At 53.2% G+C, this 14,789-nt stretch overlaps 1 protein-coding gene across 1 annotated transcript in view; it reads right to left on the bottom strand.

The window, feature by feature from the left end:
- Window positions 1–14,789, bottom strand: part of DSCAML1 (DS cell adhesion molecule like 1) — a 320,533-nt gene that overhangs the window by 94,282 nt on the left and 211,462 nt on the right. Inside the window, exons 2-3 of the mRNA XM_045892888.2 lie at window positions 7,584–7,730; window positions 1,555–1,833 (exon numbers count right to left, since the gene is read on the bottom strand). Of these exons, the coding sequence (XP_045748844.2) occupies window positions 1,555–1,833; window positions 7,584–7,730 (426 nt within the window). The remainder of the gene's footprint in view (window positions 1–1,554; window positions 1,834–7,583; window positions 7,731–14,789) is intronic.

Genomic DNA, 14,789 nt, shown 5'->3' with positions numbered 1-14,789 from the left:
AGGAGGCTTGGTGGCAGAACGGGGGTGTATGTGAAAAGCATGGTTTCCTCTCTGTGCACCTGGCAGAGAGGGGCTGGCAGAGAGAGTGGAAGGCAGAGAAAAGCTACGTCACTTCCCCTTGAACCTGGTTGTCCAGCCAAAGCCAGTATGGGGGGAAGGTGCGGAGCTGAGGGTCAGAGGGGCGTCAGGTGTACCTACGCCTACGGGGCAGTGGGGGTGTGCACGCGCCGTGGGCGGTTGGTTACTTGTGGATCCGTGTGCGTGTGCCTGGATGTGAGCATGTTAAGGTGGAGGAATGTGTGTATCTGTGTGTATGGGCACCGTACGTGTGTGCATGTGCGTATGGAGAAGTGGGCATGTGACCTTTCAGCACATCTGCGTGTGTGTGTGTTTGTGTGTAATGTGTGTGCAGCGGGGGCGGCGGGGGGTGGGGGAAGGCATACCCGACTGAATGATTGTGGATGGTACTTAGGGCAAGGAGGGGGGTATCAGTGCTGGTCCTTCCACCCGCCTGCCCTGCTGGCTGGGGTTCCTTAGTCTGTGAGGAGCCCCCATCCCCTGGGCTCTCAGCATTTTAACCTAAGCATCTGTATCATGCACTGTCACTCCCAGAGTGGTTCTTGGGGCTCTTTCCGCTCTTCCAGCTTCACATGTGTTCACGTGGGGAGGATTTCTTCCTAGCTCCGCAGATAAATGTACCCCAACTGTCAAGATGCCCTTGACCATGTGGAGGAGACTCACATCTGGGCCACGGGGGACAAGACCCCAGGCCCAGGAGGCCAGCTGAGCTGGGAGAACACGGAGGGTCTGCAGACCTGTAGCTCTATGCTCTTGAGACAGGAGGGGAGGGGGGAGGAGGGCTGCTCTGGTCAATTGTTATGGTGGAGGGAACTTCTCTGCAGCAGGGGGGTTGAATCACCACTGGACAGCCTCCTCCCACCGCCCAGGTTCAGTGACCCTTAAGATGCCATTCGGTACAACACTCAATGGGGCCTCAGGCCATGTAGCTGCTCCATGGGAGTGGGATTCCCCACAGGTCTCCAAATCCCAGCCCCACTGCTGTCAGTGCCCTCCCTCCGCCCTGGGGGCTCAGGAGCAGGAGGGTCTGAGAAGGCCCCTCACTCCAGACGGGCTCGCTGGACCCCTGGAGCCCCAGGACTCCGGGCTCAGGGAGGAACAGGCAGGATCAGCGCTGATACCCGGCCGGCAGATCCTGGAAAGGCTTCCTTGTCATTTATGCCCGAGTCTGATCTGATTGATCAGTGCCCCTATCAATTATTGTGAAATATTCTGAGTATCGCCTCTGATGGGATACAGTATGTCCTCTCTACTGGATTAACATCAGTACTGTTTCCTTTAGTGTAGACACTCCTCCCTCTCAACAAGCCAGGAAGCCCTGTGAGCTCGTCACCGTCACTCACCCTCATGGTCCCTTCTGACCCTCGTGACCTCAGGAGGCAGGAAGGCCTGGGATCACTACCCCATTTTACAGAAGAGGTCACACTGTGGTGCTCTCAAAGGTTCCTAGGCCTGGCAGAGGGGCTCCCCACTCACCAATGACTGTGAGGGTACCCGTGGCCTCTGCAGAGCCGAAGGTGTTGGTGACCTCACAAATGTAGGTGCCACTGTCCTCCGTCCGCAGGTCACTGATGGTCAGCCCCGTGATGCGCTTGGTCCAGCGGCTGTCGGCCGGGAGGGGCCGGCCGTCCTTGAGCCAGCGGATGGCAGGGATGGGGTAGCCGGAGGCAGTGCAGGGCAGCTCCACGGTGTGGCCCGCCCACACTTCCTGGGAGTGGAAGCCATCCAGGATGGTGGGGATCGACTCGGCAGGGTCTGGAAGGTAGAGAGCATCAGTGGCTCTGGCCAGCCCGAGCAGGATGAAGGGGCAGGGGGGTGGGGGGGGGCGGGGAGGCAAGCACGAGAACAGGCACCTGCTGCCCATGGGTGCCCAGCATGAATGAAGCCCAGTGTGGGATGGCTTGTGGTGTCCCCTGGGCCCCAGACTCTGGCCCAAACTCTCCTACTCAGGCCAGATAGAGGCCCTGAGAGCCATGACCGCGAAGCAGGGGCTTGGGGGAGGTAGGAGGAGGATATAGGGTGGGCAGGCAGACAGATGCAGATGCAACAAGGGAAACAGAGAGAGGAGCAGAGAGGGAGAGAGTGTGTGAGAGCTCCCTTCATAGACACGGTGCCTGGAGTCTGGCCCAGACTCAGGACCAGGGACACCCTGTGACATGAGAGTCATGACTTCTTGAATCTGCGATTCTGGGCCTCAGACTGGCCGGGGGTGCCCTTCAGGATGGGGGAACCAGCTGTCCTGTCCTGTCTCCTCCCACCTGCGATCCTGGCAAACTCAGAGAGGGCCATGCGTTTCCATCTGCGCCCAGAAGGATTCAGAAGTTAAGCCTTCTGCAATCCACACCTGCCATCCTGAACAGTTCTCTATTTTACACTCCCAAGCAAGAGAAAGCAGTGCCTACAGGCCCCGTGGCCCTGACCTGTGGAAGACCCAGGCGCCGGGCTGGTGGGATTCTGTGTGATGGTCCTGACGCTTCTGAGCGGTGCTCTGGCTACTCTCAGCCTAGTTCTTAGCCTCAAGGGCCTCCCTGAGTTTTCCGCCTTGGGGACCTCCTCTTGCTGTACCAGCTGCTCAGGCTTTCCTCTGCCTACATGATACATCCCCACTTCTCCCCAGGTAGGCTGCTAGGAGATAGGGTCTGGTCCCAGCCAGGTCCCCGGCCCTGCCGGCCCCCTCCCTCCCTGCCCCCACCCCAGTCCGGGCAGTGATTCCCCACTTGTGATACACTGTGTCACCACACTCCCCTCCCCTGGGTGCCCAGCAGCCCGCTCCTCTCGGCCAACACCTCTTCATCTTTCACAAACCAGCTTAAACGTCACCCCTTCCGGATGGAGCCCCCAGGTCCCTCTCATTAGATACTCATAGAGTTTTCTTTTTCTTCCATTTTATTTTCAAACAACCTTTTCTTTTTAATGAAAAAGTTAAAGTGTAATATACGCACATGGCAAAACTTCAGAGAGTCTAGAAGGGTGTCAGTGTGAGAGGGGGGTCTCCCTCATCCCTGCTCTCAGCCACCTCGTTTTCTTCCCCAGGGGCCACCACTGTCATGAGCCACCCAGGCACCCCTCCCCCAGAGCCCTTTTCAACAGCGGTTAGTATCAGGCCACAGATCTGTCTTCCCCAGAAGCCTGCCAGCATCTTGAGACAGGGTTGCAACATTGCTGGATCTCCCGTGCCCGCACAGAGCAGGCCTGGGGCTGCTGAACCACTGATGTCTGCGAGAGGCTGAATGGGGGCGCTCTGGTATAGGGTGGGCCAGAGGTCTGACTTTCCACATTGCAGGCTTTTATAGGCTCCTGGACTCCTAGAGCTGGCTTAGAGGTCTTGGAGGCCACAGACAGAGGAGGACCCTGAGACCAGAGAGGTGCAGTGACCTGCCCAGGATCGCACTGCAGAGCCGAGATCACAAACCAGGTCTCGCCCACCCTTGTTCAGCAAACGGGGCCTGAGATGGAATAATCTAATACTGAGATCTGCTCAAGAGTGAATGGTGGGAGCAGCAGACGCCCCCTCTGGACCCTCCTTGACTAATGGCAAATTTCCCCCGTCCTTAGCTCATGTCCCTTGGAGAAGGGTTGGGGGAGGAATTCTCTGGGGGGGAGGGTAGAGACTTTCTAGAAGACTCTCTACTCCCTCCCCACCTTCTGTTGCTCTTCAGAAGGAGGCTGGGCTGAGAATCAGGAGAGCCAGGTGCTGGTCCAGCTGGGTCACAGGGAAACTGTGACCTTGGGTGAGTCTCATCATGTCTCAGAGCCCGAGGTTCATCCGCGGGGTGGAGGGGGGTAGTGCGGCCTCCACATCCCATAAGGTTGTCGCAGGCAACAATGGCAAATTGTACATCCAAGGGCTTGACTGCATGAAATCGCGATGCAGATGTGCACCTGCCCTCCCTCCCCACCAGCTTCTGCGGCCTCTTCCCCATGCAGGGGATGGTTGGGATAAATAAACCTGGTGCCAGGGAAGAATTACTCAATGTGACACTTAATTGATGCAAAATACACAAATTCTGTGGCACACCGCAGAATTTACAAGCAGAGGGGCCGACGGGGCGGTGGAGGAAGGGGCAGGGGGAGGGAATTAATCACCGAGTCTCAGGCGTGAAATTAAATTCTGAGGGAAAGAAGCCTCTTTCATTACTCCAGAGCAGAAGTAAAATGCTGTGGTGTATACAGTGACAGCCCGGGGGGATCGGGCGCTGCCGGGGCTGGCGCGGGGCTGGGGGAGCCAGACGGCAGAGCCCCAAGAAATCTCTGGGGGTGTCCGTGGCGCCCCGGGGAGGCTGCTGGGACCTCCCCCAGTCCGAGGAGCAGTGCTGCCCTGGAAAGGCGCCCTGAACATGGCTTCTGCATGTGGCTTAGCCCCCCACCAGCTGGGGAACCCTGGACTAGTCTGCCAGCCTCTCTGGTCACTGGTCTTGTCTTTATAAATGCAGATGGTAATGCTTATTCCATGGAGTTAATGGAAGCTCTTGGTAAACTCTACAAAGCACCTACATGCGGGGAAGGGCTGTTTTGGGGGTTGGATTTTAGGGAGCTCAGGCTCTTCTTGCACCTGCCTCCTTCACCTTAGACAATGCAGAAAGATGCGAGTTGCTCTCCTCCCCCCCACCCCCGACAGACGCTCTTTGGAAGAGAATAGAAACAATAATGCAGCAACAACAGATCAACAACAAGACAGCCACCACCACCACACCGCAGCTACTCTCCTGGGCGCTTCCTACGCGGCAGACGCTGTGCTAAGCTTTTTCCAGCTGGTACCTATTGCTCCCAATGACCCTGGAGCGGGGTTATGTCTTGTCGCTCCCATTTTACAGATGAGGAAGCTGAGGTTTGAGACACTCCTTATTCTCTGCCACCTTGCACAGCTAGTGAGGGGTGAGGCTAAGCCTGCACCTTTGGCTGGATTCAGGGTCCTTTACCCACCACGCCTCCTGTGCCCACTTTCCTCTCTCAAACGCTCTGTGAGGACTGAAGAACCCACAGGTGTGGTTGCTGCCCTCACCAGATGACCATCAAGGACACACTGCCACGTGGATCCTTTCGCTCGTTCCTTTTGCCTTTGGGCCTGGGGCATCAGGGGCTGCCATCCTTCTGGGTGTGCGGACACCTCAGCCACCAGGTAGGGGTGGCTTGGCAGGGGTTCCCCAGCCGCCATCTTTCCATCTGCTGGCCCGGAGCTTTGGGCCACCCTTCCCAGCCGCCAGCCTGGGAGCCCTCGGGGGTGCCGGCCACGAGAGAGAGTGAACCTTCTCAGCGGAAACCACGGCCAGCCTCTCTTGTTCAGGACTGATTGAGCCCCGCCCACCCACCTCAAGCTGGAGGGGATGTGCAGTGTATGGGGCTGAGCTCCCTGACGTGCCCCCCTCGCGCCCCCTCTGCACTGCCTTGCTCCAGTATCACTTGCATTTTTGCCGAGACAAGCAGCTTGCAGATGGCCTTGTCACATCACATCACATCAGGGCCGTGTCACCGGCGGGGCCCCTTCCCCTTGGCTCCCTGTGTTCCCTTCCCTCCAGGTCCCTCCTGCCCCTTTCGGCTCCTGTTCACTCTGGTCCTCCCCTCTGCCTTTGTCTCTCTGTGCGGGCTTTCTCCTGTTCTGTTTCCTCCCTGTCCTCTGTCTCTCTCTGCCTGCGCCTCTCCCCTTCTGTCTGTCTGGGCTGCCTCCCTATCTTTACCTCTGTCTCTCTGTTTGGGCTTTATCTCTGGTGGCATCTCTCATCCTCTTCTTAGCCCACCCACCCTTCTCCTCACAGCTGGTGGGGAATGGAGACCAGAAGGAGAATGGTTGGCATACCCTCCAGTTTAAAGCGTGTCTTTTTTTAGAGACACCTGCCTATTCGCCCCACAAAAGTGGAGGTGAGATTGGCAGGATGAGGGGGCTAAATATTTGTGCGGGAGAAAGAAGCAGGCCCGCGGGAGGGGGGATTTTTGCACTGTTCCCCTGTTTTATGAGAAGCATGCAGATGAGATGCAAAACAGCATATGCAAACAAGTCCCCATGCTTTGGAAGGGAACCACTCCTACACATTTGGGAATTGGGCTGCAGATTCCAAAGTCTAGCTACAAAGAAAGGGGCCCTTACTGCGGCCACCAGGACAGTTTCCCTTGGCATTGGTTAGGTCTACAAATATTTACTTAGCACCTACTATGTGTCAGGCACAGGGCCTGGTGCTGGGGACACAAAGGAGAATCAGAGAGCCCTGTCCTTGCCCTCCTGGCTCCGGCTCTTCAAATGTGCCGGGCAAATGAGAGAGGGTCTGGGATAGAGTTAATCTGAGGGTCAGGGTAGTCCTCACCAACCCCCAGAAGGCCAGAGTTAGACAGAATCAGAGCAGTCATCTAGTCGAGCTACTTTTCCAGAGGCCCAGAGAGGTTGTGCGATTGGGTGAGTCTAGTCTCCGAAACCACCGTGTTATCGTTCACCCTCCTTCTAAAAGCCACTCCAATCCCACCTCCTCAACAGCAGAGATTTTCAAATTGTAGGTCACAAACTGTTAGGAATTTGTGAAATCCATTTGGTGAGTTGCGACCAGCATTTGGATAAATCAAAATCGGATAGAATAGAATAGGAAATAGCAGAGTGCATTTAAATGCATGTGGTAGGAACGACCAGTATGCCTTGCACAGGTTATGATAAAAATGTCTATCTGTGGATTGCTGTCAAGAGTTTGAAAAAGCACTGTTTCCAGAAAGGCACTATTCCTTGAGGAGTCCCCTGTGCCCTCCTTTACTCTGTGACTAGGGCATGTGGGGGCTATTCAGATGACCCCTTCCATGGGGAGGGGGGTGGTATGCTGGGTGCAGAGGGTATGTCCTGGCTTTGCCTCCCACTGGTTAAACAGTTGGGGTGAGTTGCTTGGCCTCCCTAAGATCTGGGTTTCTCGTCTGTAAAACAGAACAGCGTCCACCTGACAAGGCTATTATGGTGCTTAACAGATAAGTGAAATCTGACATGCAGGGGACTCAATAAACATTAGCTTCCATTCCTCCTAAAAAGTGATAATCACTCCAGATTAAGAATCTTTTATTTAATTTACAAATATTGTTGTTTATAGATTATATCCTGCCTACTCTCAAGCTACAACAGAAGAAACACATGCGCTCATAAATAGGTCAAATCAAATCCTGGAAAATACTTAGAGACATGAAGGAACAAAACTGTCCCATATCTAATTTAATCTAACCTCATCGTTACTATGTTTAAACATCAGGTTTTATTTATGAGCTTCCTGGCGGCAAAGGCAAAAAAGGGAAAGAGAGGATGGATTGCATTAACCCCCATTATCACTTCTTCAGGAGAGTTAGCTTCCTTAGGTGCAGACTCTGAGGTCCCTATATGAAGGGCACTCCAAACCAAACTGGACGTGTTCTGCCCCGCTGGGCCCTGTATTTCTCTTTGTTAATCTCCTTCTCTGGCCTAGGTACACAGCAGTCTCCCGGATCCATCGCGCGGGACACGCCCATCCCAGGGGTGGGCTAGTGCCCTCCTCAGCCCTGTCGCCTACCTGTTACGGAGAGGCGGGCCCCATTGCTCTGCCGGGTCTCCCCACTATACTTGTGCTTGGTGATGCAGCGGTAGGTGGAGAGGGCATCCTCCTTCTGCACGTCAGAGATGTACAGCCCGCCGTGGTGTGTAATAAAAAACCTGTTTTCTGGAGACACAATCAAGACATACTGCATTACTCCCCTGGCTGGGCACACCACCAGAAGCAAGTCAGGCCGGCAGCCGGCCTTTCTCCCAAAGCTGTTACTCCTTGAAGTGTAGAGGCTTCAGAGTTTTACAGAACGATGGCAGGCTGTAGAGTCAGACCGAGATCTGGGTTTCAAAGTGACTCGTCCACTTAGTAGCTGTGTGACCTTGGGAAAGTTACTTAACTTCTCTGAGCCTTATCTATACAATGGGGTGCAATTAATACAACACAGGGTGGACGTAAGGACTGAAAATAATAATAAAGTGGCTCACAGCAAGCACTCACTTAGTAAGTATCAGTCCTCATCTTTCCTATCTCTGGGCGAGAGCTTGCAAAGTTCTTTCACATTCCACGCTCATTTGTTCTTACAGCCATTTGAAGTGTCCTCTCCAACGTCAGGTCACACGACCAGTAAGCAGACCAGAACTCAGGCCTTCTAGCTCCCAGCTCTCCCTATGTATGGAGCCAAATACAAACCTAAATCATTTTCTCTTAGTTTTAATCATATATTCACTCAACCAACATTTGCCGAGGTTAAGCTATACGAGTAGCAGGGACACGGAGAGGCAGATACACAATACTAATTCAACGCACAGTTCTTGAACGCTCATTCCGTGCAAGGCAAAGGTGCAGACACTGAGCTTTACTTTTCCTTGCCCCTCGACGGTCTTACTGTCAGGACTCGGCAGGGAAGCCAGAAGGACAGGGAGCAGGACACCCATTTTGCGGATTATGACATGTGACTCCACTTAGAGGTAGAGTGGATCTCCTTGTACAAGGTCCTAAGGCAAACCCTGAACTTGAGCCTAGTCAGGACTGATTCTAAAAGGGGAAAATATGGACTTGCCCGTTGGGGCGGGGCTTGCATTCAGCTTCAGACGCCGCCGTAAGCCCAAGGCAGTGCCCTCCCACCCAAGACCCAGCCAGACTGAGATTGAGATGCTAACTTTGGGTCCCTCTGCACGCTCTCTGGGGACTAGGCTGCTTCCCCCAGCAGGTATAGAAGACCCCAGGCTGCCATTTCCACCAGGAGTGGGCCCTGGAATCAAGATGGTGACGGTAACTTAAAAAAAGGAGCTGTACAGGAGAGGGTAATGCTGACTCCACCGGAGGGACCTGCTAACATCAGAATGCCAGGCTTTCATAAGGAAACCTTTTGCGTGGCCCCATGCTCTGCAAATCCTATTATTCAGAGGAGTTTTACAGAATGATGGCAGGCTGTAGAGTCAGACTGAGATCCCACCTGGGGGCTGATGACTCCCCTCAACCAATGACAAGAGCTCTGACACTGGATCACTCTCCTATTAGAAACATCCTGTGGTGTCCCACTGCCCCCAGCACAAGCCTCAGCACCAGGGGGCTGGGATCTCCCCAAATGACACTTCGTGACAAGGAATGCTATAGAATTGTAGGGTTGAAAAGCTGAATGTGCCTGACCACATTGTTGACAAAGGTTCTCCAGCCTTCCTTTGAATATCTCTGGGTTTGGGGAACTCACTACCTCATTCAGTGGCCCACTCCAAAGCAGATGGCTCTAACTTTTAGAGAGATCTTCCTTGGTCACAATTGGTCTCCTGGTGGCTCCCTCCACGGGTCCTGATTCTACTCCCTGGGACCCTACAGAACTAGCCCGAACCTGCGTCACTAACATACTCCCTCACCAACTGGAAGAAGCTGTCACGCCCTTCAACTTTCTGTCAGGCTAAGCAGTCTAGAATTTTATTCTTTCTTTCTTTCTTTCTTTTTTTTAAGATTTTATTTATTTATTTGACAAATAGCACAAGTAGGCAGAGTGGCAGGCAGAGGGAGAGGGAGAAGCAGACTCTCCGCTGAGCAGGGAGCCGGATGTGGGGCTCGATCCCAGGACCCCAGGATCATGACCTGAGCCGAAGGCAGCCACTTAACCGACTGAGCCACCCAGGAGCCCTGGTCTCTCATTTCTTAATGAATATTGGTTTATCTACAAATCTCTGAATTTCCCCTCCCTCCCTCCCATCCACCTTTGTATAGGACTAGACCTACTGGGTGCCAGCACTTTGCTAAGTGGTGGCGACCTAACAATCAGCCTTATGTGACCAGCACAGGATAGAGTGCGACTACCAACCCCCGGCCCAAGACGGTTCGTATTTTACAGGACATGCAGTCGGAGTGGGAGGCAGCCCCATTACGCCCTGCCTCCCATTGAGCTCACAGTCAACTAAGGCCTGGTCTGGTCACTTGCTGTCTCTCTATGCTTGGACACCAGACTGTGTGGGACTAGGTCTGGGACGTCCCATGGCTCCCCGCTGAGCGGCCTATCACTGGGACACCCCCCCCTCCCCCGAGGAACACTCATTCATCTGGCAGCCTGCCAATCCTCTGGACCCCAGCCACACCCCCTCCAGCGCCTAGATCGCACCTTGCCGACCCCCACTCAGTGCTAAAGGAAGCGGGAGGGAGCCCAGCCCTGCTACCAGACGTCGGAGAGGACCCGGGGGAAGCGCAGAGAAAGCCTGGCTTCCCCACCAGACTCTGAATGTGCCGTTTTGTCTCCATGTTGTGACATCCCAAAGTCAAATGCGGAAGCTCTCCCGTGATTTATTATGTAACTGGGACTGGAATGCAGAACTACTGGAGGGTGTTACTGCCAATCAGTTGGGGGGGGTGAGGAGAAACAGGAGAGACCCCCAAATCCACCTCGGCAGCCTACAGGTGCTCCAGCCCCAGCAGCTTGGGCCCTGTGATCCTGCAGCCCCCAGCACCCCCGGGAAGATGGTGCACTTGGTCCTACTGGAATTTTAAGCTGGGAAGGGGTGCTGCTGGGATGGTGGTGGGGAGCTGGGGTTTCTATAGCAACAAGCAGCTGCTGCATCTGATGTTTCACATCCTTCATTGTCCTCATTTCCCCCCTTGCGTCCCCCCTTCTTGTGCATATTTAATTGCAGTAACATTTCCAGACACAGTATATCGCTGCTCCTGAAACAAAGGCTGGCCGCAGCCGGGGGGAGGCACAGCGCGCGCGCGCTTGAGAGAGAGAGAGGAAGGAGAAATCAGGGGTATTATGTTAATCCCCCCTGGGGGGGACTTGTGCAACATCAGTTGTGCATGTTTGATGAGAATCAGATGATGGGCCCTGATGGGGAAGGGAGTAGCAAGAGGCTGGTGGAGGCAGTGGCATATGGTGTGTGTTGGGGGCACAACCAGCTGGGGGGTGCTTGGAGGGGCCAGGGCTCCACAGAACAGCTGACCTCCAAGGCTGGCTCTGATGGGGTGGCCTAGCAGTCGGGCAGCCCCTACTCCACACCCCAAGTGGGACCAGCCATCCCTGAAATGGGTAGAGGAGCAGCTCTCCCTTATCCTGGTTCCTTCTTCGTGGGGTAGGCTCGGGCCAGCTGGAGGGGAGGACAGAGTGGCAGCCGTGACCTCCGTCCAGCCCCCATCCTGAGGTCGTTCGGAAATGTGTGTCTGGGATCACGTTGGTCGACACCAAGACTGGGAGGTACTAACGGCCTGAGGTGGCCAGGGCCCAGGAGTGCTGGACGTCTTGGGTCATAAATACTGTCCCACCCCAAATGTTAGTAGTGTCCGCTGTGGGTATATGCTGGAGGGTCGCTGCTTTCCCTTAGGCTCTAAGGCTGGGACACAGAACTGTGTTTAAATGTGGACTGCTTTGAGGCAGTTTGACTGTCACCTGCCAAAGGCTGCAGCATCGTCTGTGAACTCGCCCGTGACCAGGGAAGCACTGTGTGTGGTTCCTTTTTTCTTTCTACTATTAATACAGATTCTCCACCCTGCTTTACCGTCCTTCTTCCTGGTGATCTGGAGTAGGCCTCTCCTTTTTTGTAAGCTAAATATTTATTGAGCACCTATTATATGTCAGGGCAAGGATTTTATAAACATTATCTTAGGCAATCTCCACACCCCTTTGAAATGGATACTACTGTTTTTACTAAGCAAAGCACAGAGAGGTTACATAACCCACCCATAGTCACACAGCTAGTGAATGGCGGAGTCCAGACCATCAGTCCACTTTCCGTGCTCTTCCAAAGCTCTGTGCTAGACTGACTCTCCTAGAATGGCAGCCCCTCTCATAGGGACATAGGGTCAGCCAGCCTCTGCTTGGTTGCTTCTGTCAGTGAGGTCCTCACTACCTTATAAAGGAGCACTCATCTATTCAATTCAGCTTGGCTTGCTTTATCGGCTTGGCTTTGTGGAACATCCCTGGGTCCTGGACTGGGCTCCTGGGCTCCACGGAGAGGTCTTGGACCTGGTCTCTGCCCTTTGGGATTCTACAGTTAGAAGACAATGTCCTTCCCCCAGGAAAGGTGCTAGCTTGGGGGCTGCTGAAGGGTGGGGAGGGGATTGGATAGAGGCCATTAGTGAGAAGAGGCAGATAAAGAGGGGCCAAGCCCAGGACTGGATTTTGGAGGCTGGATGGAGTCCTGGTGTTGCCACTAATGATGGGCTGTGTCCCGAGTTGAACAGTATCCCCCAAAATGAATGCCCACCCAGAGCTTGTGAATGGGACCTTATTGGAAACAAGATCTTTGCAAACATAATCAAGTTCAGATGAGGCCATACTGCATTAGTGTGGGCTCTAAATTCAGTATGACTGGTGTTCTGAGAACGGGGAGATTTGGACACAGGCGCATGAATACAGGGCAAAGGCCATGTGAAGACAGAGGCAGAGATTGGGGTGATGCATCTTTAAGGCAAAAAATGCAGGGATTGCCAGCCACCCCAGAAGCTAGCAAGAGGCCAGGAAAATCCTTCTCTAGAGCCTGGACAGGGAGCACGCCCTGCCCATACCCTGATTCAGGGTTTCTGGCCTCCAGAACTGTGACGTGGTAAATCTCTGCTGCGTTAAGCCATCAGGAAACTGACACGGGGTGACCGTAGGGGAGTCCAGTAGCCTCCCAGGCCCTCAGTTGTCCCTTCTGCAAAAAGAGGGAGGAGGTGGATCAGGTGTGTGTTTCCCACCGTGCTTGTACATTAGAATCATCCAAGTAGCTTTTAAAATTAAACTCAGAATCTCTGGGGGTGTGGCCTGGAAATTGGTATTTAAAAAAAAAAAAGCTTTTCGGGTCACATAATGTGCAGCCAGGGCAGAGAGCCGCTGGGTGAGAGAAACTCATAAGGCCCCTTCCCTCTGACAACTGATGTCTCTATCATGGCGCCCAACTTCTGAGTCCTGTTTCTCCTTCAGGAAAACAGAGATAATAAATAGACCTTACGTCACAGGGCTGTTGGGAGAGTCAGATGAAATGCAGCTTGTGAGAGTCCTCGGCACACTGGTGGTGCTCGGTAACCCTCAGCCCAAGTGGCCCCACCTCAAGGAGATGAGGGGCACTCGGTCCCTGTGGCCGGCCTTCCTGCAAATTCTCCCCTTCCTTCCTCCTCAGGAGCTTGGCAATAAAGAAAGGAGACCCTCCTCAGCAATTCGGAGGCCCTGCACATAGGGGCTAGGTGAGCCAACAGCATCTTCTTGGTCTTTTTCTAAAAAGCCAAAGAGCTGGGCTCAGAGACTCCCCAGAGTCGCATGAGCCACGGAGAGAGGAACACGAGAAATCTCGGGGCTCCTGGTGGCTCCAGAGGGCTGCGAGGGTGGGGGGAGCTGCCCTCTGCAGAGGCTGGGCCTCTCTCTGCTCTCAGAGGCAGGCGGGAGGGTCCCTTTGGTGGGGAGAGGGCGCTAGGCAGAGCAGGAGGAAGGAGCTTGAGGGTTTGCAGGAAGGTATGGGCTGCACAGATCCCACTCCAAGCCTTAGAGCAAGGGAACAGAAATGACCGAACACAGCAGAGACAGCAACCTCCTGCTGGGCTCCCTGCTTCGGCCCCTGCCCCTCCTCCATCTGTTCCCAACATGCAGCCTGAGTGATGCTTTAAAACCAGAGTCAGATTCTGTGGCTCCTTTGCTCAGAGCCCTCCAATAGCTTCTCATTTCACTCAGCATGAAAGCAGAGTGCTGATTGCAAAGTGGGTGCTCTAGAAATAAATATTTCTAGAATGAATGAATGAAACGTCCCGAAACTCTAAGGTAGTTTTATCGGCATTTTGCTCATGAGGAAACGGCAACTCAGAAAAGTCAGATACCAGCTCTAATTTTACCTCCTCCAAGAAGACGTCCCAGGTTAGCCCACTCCCATTTCTGAGTGTTTCTACCTCTAACAAACCTCTTGCCACTGCTAATCACTGTGTCCACTATATCCAATCAGACTTTTAAAAATAATTCTGTCTGAGCATTCAAAAGTCAAGATTAAACAGGATGGTGGCTCCTTGAAATCATAAAAACAGAATTACTATGTGACCCCGCAATTCCACTTCTGGGTGTGTATCCAGGAGAATTAAAAGCCGGGTCTTAAGAAGGTATTTGTTCACCTGCTCATAGCATTATTTACACTAGTCAAAGGTGGAAACAACCCAAGTGTCCATTGATAGATGGGTGGACATAGAAAAGGTGGTCTAGACACACAATGGAATATTGCTTAGCCTTCAAAGGGAACAGAATTCTGACACAGGCGACAACATGGATGAACCCTGAGGACATTATGCTCAGGGACATAAGGCAGTCACAAAAAGACAAATACTGTCTGATTCCACTGATATGAGGAACCTAGAGTAGTCAGCTTCATAGAGACAGAAAGTGGGATGGTGGGTGTCGGGGGCTGGGGAAGGGGAATTGGGAAGAAGTTTTCCATGAGTACGGAGTTTCAGTTTTATGAGATAAAGCTGCACTTAAACATTTCTGAACTTAAGATTGAGCCAAAATGTTACTGAAATGAAAATTTAACCCTTACAAATAATTAAGATGGTAAATTTTATGTCATGTGGACTCCACTGCAATTAAAATAAAAAAAATTTTAAGGTCAAGATCATAAAGAATTGGAATGAGTGTTTTCAGGAAGTAGTGAGTTTCCTGTCACCAGGGGTATTTAAGTAGAGGCTGAAGAAACACTTGGCTGAGATAGTGCATAGAGGATTTAAATACTGGGTAAGAGAAAGAAATTGGATCATCTTTAAGGTCCCTTCCTTCCCAGAAATTCA

This window comes from Mirounga angustirostris, unplaced genomic scaffold, assembly GCF_029215605.1.
Source record: "Mirounga angustirostris isolate CCGP_5_RB_7025 unplaced genomic scaffold, mMirAng1.0.hap1 SCAF_13, whole genome shotgun sequence".
Taxonomy (NCBI): domain Eukaryota; kingdom Metazoa; phylum Chordata; class Mammalia; order Carnivora; family Phocidae; genus Mirounga; species Mirounga angustirostris.
The sequence above is the reverse complement of the archived record's forward strand: the minus strand, read 5'-3'. Positions and strand labels throughout refer to the sequence as shown.